A 15,785-nucleotide genomic window follows, 5' to 3' on the forward strand; every position below is an offset into this window, starting at 1 on the left:
AACTCACTCTGTATACCGTAAGGCTGGCCTTGAACTCAGAGATCTGAGTGCCTTCTCAGGCTGAGGTTAAAGGTGTGTGCCACCAAGCCCAGCTCTTATCTTCCTTGAGGCAGCTAACAGGAGGGAGGGCTAGTGGTTTGCGATTGGTAGGATCCTTTAGAGAGGAATATTATTGAGGGGTTTCTCGGGTGAATAATAAAAACTGTATGTATTTTTCTCTCCAAAGATGCCCTTGCTGCCTGCAATTACCTACCTCAGTCCAGGGAGAAAATCATTGCTGCTCTTTTCAAAGCCCTCAACTCCACCAACAGTGAGCTGCAGGAGGCTGGGGAAGCCTGCATGAGGAAGGTGAGCTTGGGAGCCTCGTGGCCAGCACCGGGGGTCCTTAGGTCTATCTGGCCAGCACACATGGAGCGAGGCCGCTCTGCCCTCGTCACACTGAGTCGGGAAGCACTGTACAGCTGAGCTCCAGTCCCACCAGCACTCTCTGGGACCTTTCCCAAGGGCAAGCTGTCACAGGAGTTGACTGTGCATTTCATCCTGTTGTTTCTCTGTGTGACTTACCTTTCTTACTAGTTTTTGGAAGGTGCCACCATAGAAGTAGATCAGATTCATACGCACATGCGGCCCTTGCTGATGATGCTGGGAGACTACCGGAGCTTGACCCTGAACGTCGTGAACCGGCTCACCTCCGTTACCCGCCTCTTCCCAAATTCCTTCAATGATAAGTTTTGTGACCAGATGATGGTAAGCTAAGTGGGTTAAACTTACTCCACAGTGCACTGGACAAATGAGACGGCCTGTTGACATAAAGAACATTCATACTGCTAAATTCAAAAGGTGGGTGGGTATGTTGATACAGTCCCCTCTTGGGAGACAGAGACGGGTAGATCGCTATGAGCTTGAGCCAGGCTGGTCTACACATAGAGTTTCAGGCCAGCCAGAGCTACCCAGTGACCCTGTCTCAAAAAAATAAGACAGAAAGACAATTCAACGGTGTAAAAGAACTGAGTTTCCTCCCCATCGCTGGCCCCGTTCCCAAAGGCAGCCTGTGTGCACACAAGTGTCATGTGCACGCAGGTGTCATGTGTGAAACACAGGGCATGGGACTGGCTTTTCAAAGGAACGCAGCATCCGTTGTGTACATGGTTTGCTTATCAGCAACCGCCATTTCCTATGCTTGCTCAGAGGCATCTGCATGGAACTGGGGTGTGTGGCTCTTCAGTCGCAGATGCCCACATGGAGCCGACTGCCCAGCCTCTGATTAAACGAAATCAGTGTGTGTCTTGCCAGCCCGCTCCCCTGGATTCCCCTCCAGCCACAGTAGCTGCCAGAGACCTTGGCGCTCTTCTTCCTAGAGCACACCGGGCCCTTCTCCTTCGAGTCCCTTCTTAGGCATCCCAGTCTCTGCCAGAGTTGCTCACCCCATCCGCCACTTCTGATAGCCTCATGTATAGCATGCTCCTGTGCTTCATTCTGGTACCCCCATCGGGGCCAGGAGCTTCTGACCCTGACAGAGTCTCTATTCACCTCTGCTTCCACCGAAGTCCGCCCCAGTACCCAGAGAACAGTGGTGGTAAGGAAAGGAAAGTGCTGGGCCAGGAACTGTGGTGCCTCACACCACAGGTGCTGATTAAAAATAAACCTCCATGTCTCCAGCTGAAGCAGGATCCAGGCCTGTCACTCACTTCTTGCTGGAGATTAGACTGCTTTACTGTAATGGGAACTCCGTGGTCCTATCAAGTACAGGGAAATGGCTGCAGGGCGGTATCTCTCATGTCTCGGGGTCTGAGGGTGTGTTGAGTATTTTTTCCTCTCTTTTCAACAGCAACATCTGCGCAAGTGGATGGAAGTGGTGGTCATCACCCACAAAGGGGGCCAGAGGAGTGACGGAAACGTGAGTGGCTGGCTTGTTTCTGGGAGGGTGGCCACGCTGCACTGCACAGCCGGTGTTGGGGTTACCTGACACGGGCCAGAAGCAGAGGCTCATCTGCAGTGTGCTTTATTGCTCCTGAAGGCTGAGCTTGATGGTTCTTTGTGGTCCTTACCCGCTCCCGCTGCTCACTGTAATCGACTTTTCTGTTGCTAGCATTTCAGAAGTATGCAGTGTGTTCCGTTGTCCTCGTCTTCTGTGCTATTCCTTACATGGCGGCGCCCCCTCTCTCCCACAGCTTTCCTTCCCATTGCTTTCCTTCACTCTGGTTGGTAATTGCCTCCTTGTGTCTAACTAATTAAGATTGCCCAGGAAGAACAAGAAAGCTTTGGGACTGATTAAAGCGTCCCATAATACTAGTGTGGGTATTTTTAAGGAAGTCTGCTCACACCTCAGTTGTTCATTAAAAATTAATTGACTAGGGCTGGAGCAGTTAAGAGCACCGTCTGCTCTTCCAGAGGTCCTGAGTTCAATTCCCAGAATCCACATGGTGGCTCACAGCCATCTGTAATGGGATCTGACGCCCTCTTCTGGTGTGTCTGAAGACAGCTACAGTGTACTCACATATATAAAGTGAATAAAATCTTTAAAAAAATTAAATGACTAGCACACACAGCAACTCTACAGTTTTTAGGCGAAGCTAATGTAACTGAGTCTCCTTAGGTATCCGATGTCTGCCCTTAGAGCCTCCTAGAGTCTCTTTAACATACGAGGCTCTTTGCTGCTTTGACTCTAAAATCGTACATGCTAATTTTTACAGTATTTTCTGAAGGTTTGATATCCTGGTAAGATGTTTCATAGTAGTGTCCCCACTCAGGAGCGAGCCCCGCCCGGCTTGGCCTGACTCTTGTCCCCCTCGCCACCTTGTTAGATGTGTTACCTCATTCTAACTTGGATTTTTAAAAATTTTTTATTTTTATTTATTTATTTTATTTTATTTTTATTTATTTATTTATTTATTTATTTTTGGTTTTTCAAGACAGGGTTTCTCTGTATAGCCCTGGCTGTCCTGGAACTCACTCTGTAGACCAGGGTGGCCTCGAACTCAGAAATCTGCCTGCCTCTGCCTCCCAAGTGCTGGGATTAAACGCGGGCGCCACCACACCCAGCACAATTTTTTATTTTTTACTTTACTGCATGTTTAGACATCCTGTATTCAAGGTGCTTTGTTTCTGTGTCTGTTTCTGCGGCTTCTGAAAGGCCTGCTAAGCAGATGTCAGCCAGAGTTTCAACCTCTTCACTTTAAGGCCCATTGGAAAGTTTCTTACTTGCATATTAAAGATCACATGAGGTCATGGGAGAGCAGCTCAGAGAGCTCTGATGGAGCCCGAGCCCCATGGGCGTGGCAGCATGGCCAGCCCTTTGCTTGTGCTCCCATCTCATCTCTTAGATGCCCACACAGACGTTAAAAACATAACTAGACTTTAAAACACACAATCAGTTCTAGAATAAACATTTAAATGAACTCGCAAAAAGTCAGGCGGCCCCTGAGATGGAAGCATGACAACCTGAATTCAGTCCCTGGGGCCTACGTAGTGGAAGGACTAAGGCCTTGGAAGTTGTCTTCTGGCCTCCCTGGTGTCCCCTGGCATGTGCCTGCGTCCAGTAAATGAATGACTAAGAACAGAAGCCAGAAGTCTATGTGTGTAAGTGAACTGCTTCTATTAAATGAAAACCACAGTGTAAGCGTCTGTAGAGTGTGAACAGCCTGACAGAGCAGGCCGAGGCTGAAGCTCGGGCACGGGCATTGGGTGTCATAGCAGAGCAGTGGCCAGGCTGCTGCTCAGCTCTTTGAGACCCCATATCGGAATCCATATTAAGTAGTTGGTTGAAAGCTCTTTTGTAGTTTGATTTCTCTGGGAATTGAGCTTTGGGAAGGTTCCATGTCTGGGTGACCTTCTCCTTTGGGCACTGAGTTTATACAGAACCATGTATATATTACCTGTACACACGTGCATGATGCTGATTTTACAGAGAGTACTTGACTACACCGTAGCTCACCTCTGAGGGCCGTCTCGTATTCTCTAGTGTTGCTGTGAGAAAATTCTCCAACCAGAAGCAGGTTGGGCAAGAAAGGGCTTCTTTCAGTTTGTAGGTTACAGACCATCACTGAGGGGAGTCACGGCAGGGACTTGGAAGCCAAAACCATGGAAGAACACTGCTTGCTGCCTCACTCCCAGGCTCATGTTCAGCTAGCTATCTTATACAGCCTAGAAATGGTACCGCCCCTGTCAAAGCAGCTCCCAAGAGGTATGCCCACAGGATAGACAGATGTGGGCAGGCCCCGATCGAGACACTAGACTGTCTCAGGTTGACAGTTCAATGCTAACTAGGGTAGGGGTTGTTGAACTCACGGCCAAGTGTTCTTTATGGGTTAGGGCCTCACATGTCTAGTGAAGGAGGCTATACCATCTAGTTCTCTCCTGACCAGCCCGGAAAGAATTTTGTCCTTACTTTAAAAACTATTTCAGCACTTGAATTACCCACTCTGAAAAGTTGTCTTTTTAAAGTGTGTTCTCATACAACCAAGTCTTACCATTTATCTCTGTGCACAAAAGAATGTGAAACTGTGATTTTTTTTTTTTTTAACATTTGACTCAGGAAAGAAACTCAGTCTACTAGACCCCGTACGAGGGCTGTTGACATGCAAGGGCGGAAGGTGTGCTTTCTGCTGCAGAGTGTCTTAACTACTGTGTGCTTTCTGATGATCGTGCCTGTACTGTCTCGTTAACCCCAATAACCCTGCCTGTGTTTGAGTATGTGGGAAGTTTCTGTCAATGATATCAATAGAAAAAGATGATTTTCCTCCCCATCCTCAGGAGAGCCTTTCAGAGTGCGGGAGGTGCTCCCTGTCTCCATTCTGTCAGTTTGAGGTGAGAGCAACCTTATCTAAGTCAGCTATGACTTGCAATGTGAAGAACACCTTTGAGTTTTGCTTTTTCTTTTTCCCTTACCGTTCGGTTGCCCGTTTTTCATGCTGTGACTTTTGTTTTGGTTCAGCCTGCCATGGAAGGGGTAGAGGTGAGAACCGCAACCGCAGTGCAGCTGCAGGCGGGGGTTGTTGTCGCATCTGGTTCTGCCGTGATCTCGTTAGCTGTGTTGTGATCCTGTAGTGGACGGAGTGCCCTGTGCCCTTGAGTGCGGTGACTTGTACTGTCTTGTGTGTGGCGGAGCTGTCGTAGTGCCATTGCTGTGACCTGTCCGGTGCCAAGCATGTTCTTCTCAGGGCGTCTAAGCCAGAGCCCGAGTTCTCGTGTTTTCTGTGTGTCAGAACTACATTCTCTCTCTCAGTGCTGGCTGAGGCTGAACTGACTTTCCTGTCCTAGCACTCATGACTAGCGCAAGCCTCCAGAAGCCTCCTGAGAAGAAAGTCCGCACACAAGAGCCATGCCTGCTACAAGTTGGGAGTGTGATTGTCTGTCACACTGACAGTTCCCTCAAACTAGATAGAGCCTGTCTGCCAGATACACACACACACACACACACACACACTTGCCCTCATGACTATCCTCACACACTGATACAGTCTTAGCACTGTCTTTGGACAGTCTAGCTGACGTCTCACTCTGTAAAATGGGGATGATAACATCTTCCGGCACGCTTACAGAAAGCAAAGGAGAACTTTTCAGTATTTCTGCCTTGAAAACAAATGTATAGTGTACATTGCCATTTTTTAAAGCTGTAACTTTAGAGAGAATATGCTCTCTTTAAGACTTGGATGTGAAGTGGAGGGAGGTGACACTGAGCAGTACACATGCCGTCTCATCCTGGGATCAGGCTCCTGCTGGCCAGTGGCCCTCATCCCCGTTTTACCCTCAAGAGCCACAGACACACTTCACACATTGTGCAGGGTGGCATCTCCAGCCCCTTCCCTCCTAGCAGCCAGCGAGAGAGCTTCCTTAATAGCAGCAGACAGACTGACCAGAGAGTGGTGTATAGAGCCAACCCTCGGAGCAGCCCAGCTCTGAGTGGCTGCACACAGTACACTGCGCACACACAGGACCCAGCACAGCACATGGCTGAGGAATTCTTACCACCATTCCCAGTCATTCCTCACACTGGTATTTGAGCTGAGGAACTTCCTTGACTGGGTTTTGAGGACAGAAAGATTCTGTGCTCTCAGAACTTGGTGTCTTAGAAGTTGACATGATGTAGTGTGAGTGCACTGTCACCTCAGAGGTGACTGATGGTCCCTGCCCCCACGAGGAAAGCTAGCATAGGTGACTGACCTGACACAGGGTCAGTGTCCTGAAAACAAAGGCACAACAAACACACCAGGCACACTGAGCCCTGTCCCCCAGAGACAGGAACAGAAGGGCTAGGGCAGTGAGTTGCCTCAGGACAAAACAGGACTGTGTGATGTAAGTCCGGTAAGTTGTGGCTTTTCCGTGTCAACTCTGCTTCGGTGGCCAGCCTTGTGAATGTAGCTAGACGGTGGCAGGGTCTGTAGTGATTGCTTTCCCCCATCCACAAAGCTAATTGGCCTGTGTGTGGCCTCTGGTTTTCCTTCTTAGGAAATGAAGATTTGCTCGGCAATTATCAACCTTTTCCATCTGATCCCAGCTGCTCCTCAGACGCTGGTCAAGCCTTTGTTGGAGGTTGTGATGAAGACAGAGCGTGCCATGCTGATTGAGGTAGGGCCACACCGAGGCTCCGTTCTGATTTGCCTTAAGGTGCAGCCGAACTGAGGGTTAATTTTGATTTGTCTTCTCTCTATTACTTGAAATATTTTTATTTTGTTATTTTAAAATGTGTTCACTTGATAATTTCATACACCTGTATAGTACATTCCGATTGTATGTGCCCCTTCTGTCCCCTTCAGTTTTCAGGGAGTTTTGGTTGTGTTTTGTGAGCACCTTCCTAAACTCATTAACAACTGTGTTCCTGTGTGAACTTGGGAATATATCCACTGGAGCATGGGCAAACACACCAATGAATATGTTGTTGAAAACTGTGTTTTATCTAATTACTTGGGTTTTTTAGTTTAATTATCTTTGTTTCTTAAAAATTAATTAAATTTGTAATATGACAATATAATACATGTATAGTGTGTTATGATTAATTTTACCTAGTACGCTTTCTTATCTCCCTCCTGCTCCACTTCCATTGACCCCTCATCCCTGCAGTCCTTTTCCCCCATTGACCCCTCATCCCTGCAGTCCTTTTCCCCCACTGACTCCTCATCCCTGCAGTCCTTTTCCCCCATTGACCCCCATCCCTGCAGTCCTTTTCCCCCATTGACCCCCGCATCCCTGCAGTCCTTTTCCCCCACTGACCCCCCATCCCTGCAGTCCTTTTCCCCCATTGACCCCCCCCATCCCTGCAGTCCTTTTTCCCCACTGATCTCCCCCACCCCCCGCATCCCTGCAGTCCTTTTCTGCGTGTCCCCTCTTTCTTTCTGTATTGCTCTGTGATGACCCAGGGGCGCCTGGGAGGCTCAGCAGTCGTTTCAGACAGGCAGACCATGGCAACCACCTCTCCTAGGACCCATCAGTAGCTAATAGTCCTGTGGAGAGGGCTGGGGTCCTGTGAGCTACACCCCATCCGGGACTGGATGTTGCCGGCCAGTCTTGAACAGGTTCTGTACAGGCCGCCTCAGCTGGCGAGATCACCTGGGAGACCACCACCACGTTGGCTCTGCCACATCCATCTCCCCTTTTATGGTTTTTTTTTTCTTGTTCCTTCTTTTGTGGTCTTCTCTAAGCCTTGGGGGTGGGGAGTGGAGAAAATGTCCTGTTTTGGATTCCTCTCTTATTCTCAGCACCTTGAGCAACCTAACTCCATCCGCATCCACAGTCAGTTATTAATTGTAAAGAGAAGCTGATTAAGGCTGAGAGGACCATCCGACTGGCATTGTAGTCAACATGGGGTCTTTTTTTAAAAAGTGAAACAAAATTATTGCAAAGCATTTTTTTTTCTTTTACATTACTTTTGCAAAACATGTTTTTTTTTTTTTCCATGTCTGGGTGTATGTCACGTGGGTGCACATATGCTACAATGCACATGTGGAGGTCAGAGAACAACTTGCAGATCTTGCTAGGTATCTCAGGCTGGTCTTAAACGTGCAGCCATCCTCTGTACATAACCCCCAAGTGCTGGTACTACAGGAGTGTTCTGCCTTGCCTGGTTCCATTTTTTTAAGATACTTTCTGACAGAATATTGAGAATATTGGTATTAAGACTTGCTTATGGTTTAGTCAGAGGCGGTTCCATCCTTACATGGTGACAGTTGGAGGGTCTTGGAGAAGGATGGTGTGGGTTGCATCTCTGCCCCATGTTTTGTAGGCGGGCAGTCCATTCAGAGAGCCACTTATCAAGTTCCTGACACGGCATCCCTCGCAGACAGTGGAGTTGTTCATGATGGAAGCAACGCTGAATGACCCCCAGTGGAGCCGAATGTTCATGGTAGGAACCGGTGCATCTGTGGCTGGTGCCTGCCTAGTGCTGGCCGCCAGTGTGCTCTGCCTTTAGCAAACCCATGCTTCCCCACAGAGTGCCCTGGCTCCTGCTTCTCGGAGCTCTGCATGTCAGCAACGTTGCTGTTTGAGCATGTCTGCAAAGCTATAGCTCAGGAGTTAGCTGGGAGGATTTTGTTGGTTTTAACAGATCAATACAGTTAGGATTATTCACAAGCCAAAAAAAATAGGATTACCATTGGGAAGCATTTTCTTGTACTATGCTTGTTTATGTGAGGTGTACACGTGCCACAGTGCACATACAGAGGTCAAAAGACAGCTTTCCATCCGCTACATGGGTCCCAGCAATCAGGCTCGCTGGCCACATCTCTACCCACTGAGCTGACTTGTTGGTTTTAATTATTTCTGTATGTATCTTATGAATATGGGAGCTCTGTCTGCGTGCATGTCTGAACACTAGGTGAAGCCCTTGGCTCTTTGAGACTCAGCACCTTGTGGGTGCTGAGATTTGAACTCAGGACCTCTGGAAGAGCATCAGTGCTTTTAGCTGCTGAGCCATCTCTCCTGTCCAGCATTTTTGTTTTTTAACTTTTTTGAGGAGGAGCTCTCTGTAGCCCTGGCTGGCTGAGACAGGCTGCTCTCTGCCTCCTGAGTTCTGCGATTCTAGTTGAGTCCACCATTCCCGACCAGCAACAGCTTGTCCAGAGAGTTGCCTGCTGTTCTGTTGTTATTTTTGTTGGTCTTGTTTGCCTTCGTGAAGAAATGGCCAGAACTTGAGAAAGTGTGTCATCCCACCGTGGTTGAGTTTGATCTGATCCAAGCAACTTTCCTTATTCCTTTGCTTTCAGAGTTTCCTAAAACACAAAGATGCCAGACCTCTGAGGGATGTGTTGGCAGCAAACCCCAACAGGTTCATCACTCTCCTGCTGCCTGGTGGTGCACAGACAGCAGTCCGCCCCGGCTCGCCCAGTACCAGCAACATGCGCCTGGACCTCCAGTTCCAGGCCATCAAGGTAGCCGCACATCTTCACTGAACCCAGAGCCCTTCTGGTCAGGCTTTGGCCAAGCCCCTTGGGTGCAGGTCCTTGATGCTTGCTTCTTTCCCTACAGATCATAAGCATCATAGTTAAAAATGATGATGCCTGGCTGGCCAGTCAGCACTCTCTGGTGAGCCAGTTGAGGCGAGTGTGGGTGAGTGAGACCTTTCAAGAAAGACACCGCAAAGAGAACATGGCTGCCACCAACTGGAAGGAGCCCAAGCTTCTGGCCTTCTGTCTGCTGAACTATTGCAAGTGCGTGCATTTGCTTCCTCTGTCCAAAACCCGACTGTGGGCTTGCCCCGATGTGCCCGGTCTGCGGGTCCGTGGGTATCTGTAGAGAGGTTGGATGGTAACTGACATCTTTAAGATGTGAGTGAGGAAGTGATTCAGTGCTTTGCACCCGTGAGGACCTGAGTTAGGGCCCCCAGAAACCCACAGAAATGGCTGGTAAGTGTTGGCAGCCTGCCAATCTTTCCAGCCTTTGAAGGCAAAGATGAAGGGGGCAACCTGGTTAACAAGACTGTCCCTTATCAGTGAGTTCTGGGTTTGACTGAGAGAAACTTGTCTCCATTAATAGAGTGGAAGAGCAGTCTGAGGTGATCCCACACACATGCAGAACTACGCTATGCACATGCGTGACACACAGTGAAACATGGAAAAAGAAAGCCACAAATCTGGATTCTGTGTAGTTAGAGCTGGCCTTACGCTAACCTCTTGCTTGTCCTGGTCCTTCAGAAGGAACTATGGCGACATAGAGCTGCTGTTCCAGCTGCTCCGAGCCTTCACTGGCCGTTTCCTCTGCAACATGACCTTCTTGAAGGAGTACATGGAAGAAGAGATCCCCAAAAACTACAGCATCGCTCAAAAGCGGGCGCTCTTTTTCCGCTTTGTAGAGTTTAATGACCCCAACTTTGGAGATGAACTGAAAGCAAAGGTGAGTCATTAGAACTGGGCTGTGACAGCAGGTGCTGGGTTTGTTTCCTCAGGACCATGGGCGCTATTCCTAATGAGCCCCATCTCTCTAGATGCTTGTGCAGTAGGCCCAACTGTCATGGAGGAGAGATGCCTTCTTTTCCTGAGGTGTCTAGCTGCCTGCCACTGGCAGTTGCCATTTGGTAGGAAGTCAGGATGAGTAGTTGCTCTCGTGATGAGGTCTGACCTGGGCAGTGCAGGCCTTGTGCCTTACCTCCCAACCCCCAAACAGTGTTCCCTCCTTCGTTCGTTCGTTCATTCATTCATGCACAGCTCTGTTCTGTTCTTGTGTGGTCTTTCCCCAGGTTCTGCAGCACATCTTGAATCCTGCTTTCTTGTACAGCTTTGAGAAGGGGGAAGGAGAGCAGCTGTTAGGACCTCCTAATCCAGAAGGAGACAATCCAGAGAGCATCACCAGTGTGTTTATAACCAAGGTGGGGTCCCCAGGAGTCCTTTCAGATGTGTGAATGTGTGTGCCCGTGCTAGGAGTTTGTGGGAATAATATTTTCTTTGGGCCCCCCATCCCGTGTGTGTGTCTGTCAGAGGACAACTTGAGGGAGCTCTCCCCTTCTACCGTATAGTTTATAGCAATTGAACCCAGAGTGTTAGCCTTGGCGGCAAGTGTCTTGTTTTTTTTTTTAAAGATTTATTTATTATTATATCTAAGTACACTGTTGCTGTCTTCAGATGCACCAGAAGAGGGCATCAGATCTCATTACAGATGGTTGTGAGCCACCATGTGGTTGCTGGGATTTAAACTCCGGAACTTTGGAAGAGCAGTCGGTGCTCTTAACCACTGAGCCATCTCTCCATCCTGGTGGCAAGTGTCTTTAAGGATCAGACTTATATGATAAAATCCAAAGTGAGTATCTCCTTCCTGTCAGGTCCTGGACCCTGAGAAGCAAGCTGACATGCTGGACTCCCTGCGGATCTACCTCCTGCAGTATGCTACGCTGCTGGTGGAGCATGCCCCCCACCACATCCATGACAACAACAAGAACCGCAATAGCAAGCTGCGCCGTCTGATGACCTTCGCGTGGCCCTGTCTGCTCTCCAAGGCTTGTGTGGATCCTGCTTGCAAATACAGTGGGCACCTGCTGCTGGCACACATCATTGCCAAATTTGCCATCCATAAGAAAATCGTCCTGCAGGTGCCTCCTAGGGCTCCCTCCCGTGCTCTCACCCGGTCCTCCAAGGGTACTCAGGGCTCTCGGACAGCCTCAGCCACTCCTTTCCATCTTTCCTCAAAGCCACCAGAAGCAGTGTGAGGGCCCATTCCTGCTTACAGATCTTAAGAAATAACCGCTGCTGGGTCCTCCTGATGAGCAGTCAGAACTGTAGAGAAGTGATGGAGGATGACAGGGACTCAGGAGCATGGTCAGGGAGCTCAGGAGCTAGGCTCTGACTCTAGCCCATGTGATCCCCCTGCCTCAGTCCCTGAAGTGGAAGCCAGTTTTGGACAGGGACAGAATTTTGGTTTGAGAGAAGAAAGTGCTGTGGTTGTGCAAGGTTTTAGGATGGTCTGCTGAGCGTCACCAGTGTGTTTATAACGGAGGTAGCATCCTTGTTAGCACGTTTATCACACTGAAAGTAAAGTCCTGCTTAGTGTGTGTCTAGCACTGGAAACTCAAGAGGGTGTTACAAGCTCAGTAGTGTGAACACTCCCCTGTGGGGATTACTCCACCCAAGTTGCTGCTCTGCCCCGTGCTCCGTTCACAGCCTTGGTCTTGTTCCCCTCAGAGTACATTCGGCTTTCTAGTTCTTGTGAATTGTTTATTTTACTCTTTGTTTCTGTGTGTGTGTCAGGGAGAGGGAAAGGGAGATGTTCGTCAGTACGCTCACATGCCACAGCACAGGTGCCAGAGAGAGTTGATTCCTTTATCGTTATGTCGGTTCTAGAGGTTAAACCCAGGGTCACAGTCTTGTGTAGTACCTTGATTGCTCAGTCATCTTTTGGGTTTCTAATTCTGACCTTCCTGTCAAACAGCTTTAAAAATTTGTATATAGGGAGAGGGAGAGAGAGTTTGGTCTGCGTGATGTATGTATGTACAAGGTGTGTGGTGTGTGTATGCATGTACATACATATGTATACATGCTATGTGTGCAGTATACAGAGAACAGAAGAGGACATCAGATTCCCCTGAAAACTGGCATTTCTCTTCTAGGTTTTCCACAGTCTTCTCAAGGCTCACGCAATGGAAGCCCGAGCAATTGTGAGGCAGGCAATGGCCATTTTGACCCCAGCAGTGCCGGCCCGCATGGAGGATGGACACCAGATGCTGACGCACTGGACTAGGAAGATCATCGTGGAGGAGGGGCACACAGTCCCACAGCTGGTGCACATTCTTCACCTCATAGTGCAGCACTTTAAGGTATGGAAAGCGGCAGCAGATGTGTGTGGTACGGCCGCGGGTGCTGGCTTCGAGCCCCTACTCTTCTGTAATGGGGCGGCCCCTCACCTTTTAGTAAACGCTGACATGACGTTGGTCCCTGTGTCTGCAGGTGTACTACCCGGTACGGCACCACTTGGTACAGCACATGGTCAGTGCCATGCAGAGGCTGGGCTTCACACCCAGTGTCACCATTGAGCAGAGGAGGCTGGCCGTGGACCTCTCCGAGGTTGTCATCAAGTGGGAACTGCAGAGGATCAAGGATCAGCAAGTAGGACTGCCAGCCTTGGCTGTCATCTCTCCTTGGGCTCCTTACTCTTCTCAGGGGAATCACTCAATAAAACCTGCTGTGTCTTTGTGTTTTTCAAGCCGGATTCTGACATGGACCCAAATTCCAGTGGAGAGGGCGTCAACTCAGTGTCCATTAAGAGAGGCCTGTCTGTAGACTCTGCGCAGGAGGTGAAACGCTTCAGGGCGGCCACCGGAGCCATCAGCGCAGTAAGGACTTGTGTTTCCTGTGTGTTCCTGCTCTCTCCTGGGGCTCTGCGTATAGTCCATGCGTTTTGAGTGTTTTTGAGCCAGCTGTTCCAGAGGCAGCTGGAAAGGGAACTGGGAACAGCTTTAGGGCCCGACACCCACTAGAGGTCTTTGCATTTCCTGCCATTCCTCTTCACTGGCTTAGTCCCATCGGGGTCTGTTAGTTATTTATAGAAAAAGCCAAAAGAGGAAGCTGGGGTGTAGCAGAGCAGCCTAGACAATGCCAGCAAGGGGCTGAGAATATCACCTGCTGATGGGGTGTGTGTGTGTGTGTGTGTGTGTGTGTGTGTGTGTGTGTGTGTCCTGCTTCCAGTCTGCAGTGAGAAGCTAGGGTCAGCTCAGCTGTAGAGCATCTTCCTAGAATCCCACAGTGAAGGGGCTGGAGGTGTGGCTAACAGAGCGCTTGCCCAGCATGGGTAAGGCCCTGGACCCTGTCCATAGCAAAAGAAAGAAGCAAGGGGAATAAACAAAACATGCAAAGGTTGAGAACGTGCGCCCACTTTCTTGGTTTTTGAAAAGACTATTTGCCTGACTTCTGCAGCGCAGCCTCCTAGAGGGTCTTGGGCACTGGCTTTTCACTTGTGGTTAGAATGGCGGCCCTGGGAGCCTTGAGCTCTGTTCTTGGCTGGCATCGGGCCTTGTAGGCACTGGCTGGGCTGACACCACTTCAAGATTCTTGTCCAACTCTTTTTTTTTTTTTTTTTAAAGATTTATTTATTTATTATATATAAGTACACTGTAGCTGTCTTCAGACACTCCAGAAGAGGGCGCCAGATCTCGTTGTGGATGGTTGTGAGCCACCATGTGGTTGCTGGGATTTGAACTCTGGACCTTCGGAAGAGCAGTCGGGTGCTCTTACCCATTGAGCCATCTCACCAGCCCCCTTGTCCAACTCTTGCTGGCCTGTCTGTTTAGATGTCCCTACAGGTGCTCAGGACTCCAAGTGGAAACCTGGACCCATCTCTGCCTTTCCCATTTACTTCTCCCTAAGCATCCTTCACCTTTACTCCAGATTTCTTTGTGCAGCTCCTGTCACCGCTCATAACACCTCTCACAGCAGAGTACCAAAAGCCTCTCCTCCCTTAAGTTAGAGGAAGCTCGGCGAAGGCTGTGTCGGACCTCTGCTGCTTTTATAACTACCTCATGAGTGTTTAATCATTTGAAGTCGGTGGTCTGTCCTGCCAGAGCCCTGCTGTTGGCTCACGGCTCCTTTCACTCCCCTACCCAGGCCTCCTCTACACTCAGCCTCCTGGCTCTCCCGTTCCCTTGCCACTGGCTTCTTCTCAGACACCGCCATCTTTACCTGCCACGTTCCCTCTTTGTCACATGGGCTGTCACTTCTCACTGCTAGTTTGTGCACTAAGTCATGTGCCCCTGCCAGCTCTGTGTGCTTCACAAGGCAGGCATCCCCCGCCTCTGGAGTCCTTCATGTCCATAGCCTGGGAGGTGGCGGCACTTGTCTGCTCTCAGGTCAGGATGAGTCCCCATAGGAGATGCTGGCTGTGGCTTTTCCTAGGTGTTCGGGAGGAGCCAGTCCCTGCCAGGAGCTGACTCTCTTCTTGCCAAGCCCATTGACAAGCAGCACACAGACACTGTGGTGAACTTCCTCATTCGAGTGGCTTGCCAGGTATGAGAATGCATGACAGAGCTGCCTAGCGACCTGCAGAATCTCAGAAAAATTCATTTTTCTTTTTAATTTGGGGTGGGTTCTTCAATCCTTAAAGCTGTCAAACAAAATATTGTTTTGTGGAGTACTGGAGATTGCTAAGACTTTCAAAGAATCCTTCGGGCCGCCAGAGCCCTTGTTTTCTTGCAATGCATGGGGGTCTCACGTGTGGGGTCTTTGTGCAGGTGTCCGTCTCTGGGAAGCAGGCCCTGTTCTCACTACCACAGGCACCTGCTGCAGGGGAATGGGGAGGATGCATGGGAGGCAGAGTGCTGAGCAGTGTGCGGGGACGTTTGGGAAACCGCGTCCTGTTCTTCTGTTCCTGTAAGCGTGTTCAGTGACCACCTGACTGGCGCACTTGCAGGTGAACGACAACACCAACACGGCAGGGTCGCCTGGGGAGGTGCTCTCTCGCCGCTGTGTGAATCTTCTCAAGACCGCTCTACGGCCAGATATGTGGTGCAAGTCCGAGCTCAAACTGCAGTGGTTTGACAAGCTGCTGATGACCGTGGTAGGTGTGTAGGCTGTTGGTTGATGCTATCACCTGGCTCTGGTCTGAGCCTGAGTCTCAAACCCAAGCTCCGCACGTCTGTGCCCACTCTGTGGCCTCTTCCACTCTGTCTTCTGGCTCGCTGAACTTGACTTTAAAGTTCAAGTTTTCAGTCGGCCCAGAGAGCTTAGACTAGGTTACCTGTGTCTGTCATAGTTCAAATGCATTTCTTTCTTCCCTTGACCTAGCTAGCTTGGTATAAGCTGTTGTGATTGATAGAATTACTCTTCACAATGAGTTAGGATTTGTAAAGCATTCTTTTCTTTTCTTTCTTTCTTTCT

The 15,785-nt window shown here is 49.5% G+C and overlaps 1 protein-coding gene across 14 annotated transcripts in view; it reads left to right on the plus strand.

Annotated features, from left to right (window-relative positions):
* Trrap (transformation/transcription domain associated protein) overlaps nucleotides 1–15,785 on the plus strand; it is a 93,549-nt gene that overhangs the window by 38,843 nt on the left and 38,921 nt on the right. For 7 of the 14 annotated variants that reach the window (XM_085837417.1, XM_085837423.1, XM_085837419.1 and 4 more), the window contains exons 29-45: nucleotides 227–348; nucleotides 577–747; nucleotides 1,829–1,897; nucleotides 4,753–4,806; nucleotides 4,934–4,954; nucleotides 6,448–6,567; nucleotides 8,219–8,338; nucleotides 9,198–9,362; nucleotides 9,460–9,641; nucleotides 10,125–10,323; nucleotides 10,667–10,795; nucleotides 11,246–11,512; nucleotides 12,527–12,733; nucleotides 12,864–13,022; nucleotides 13,121–13,249; nucleotides 14,805–14,915; nucleotides 15,319–15,465. In XM_085837417.1, the coding sequence (XP_085693543.1) occupies nucleotides 227–348; nucleotides 577–747; nucleotides 1,829–1,897; nucleotides 4,753–4,806; nucleotides 4,934–4,954; nucleotides 6,448–6,567; nucleotides 8,219–8,338; nucleotides 9,198–9,362; nucleotides 9,460–9,641; nucleotides 10,125–10,323; nucleotides 10,667–10,795; nucleotides 11,246–11,512; nucleotides 12,527–12,733; nucleotides 12,864–13,022; nucleotides 13,121–13,249; nucleotides 14,805–14,915; nucleotides 15,319–15,465 (2,372 nt within the window). The remainder of the gene's footprint in view (nucleotides 1–226; nucleotides 349–576; nucleotides 748–1,828; nucleotides 1,898–4,752; nucleotides 4,807–4,933; nucleotides 4,955–6,447; nucleotides 6,568–8,218; nucleotides 8,339–9,197; nucleotides 9,363–9,459; nucleotides 9,642–10,124; nucleotides 10,324–10,666; nucleotides 10,796–11,245; nucleotides 11,513–12,526; nucleotides 12,734–12,863; nucleotides 13,023–13,120; nucleotides 13,250–14,804; nucleotides 14,916–15,318; nucleotides 15,466–15,785) is intronic. The other 7 variants (XM_021163529.3, XM_021163533.3, XM_021163536.3 and 4 more) reach the window with 2 other exon arrangements.

This window comes from Mus caroli, unplaced genomic scaffold (assembly GCF_978045245.1).
Source record: "Mus caroli unplaced genomic scaffold, Mus_caroli_1 scaffold_4, whole genome shotgun sequence".
Classification (NCBI taxonomy): Eukaryota; Metazoa; Chordata; class Mammalia; order Rodentia; family Muridae; genus Mus; species Mus caroli.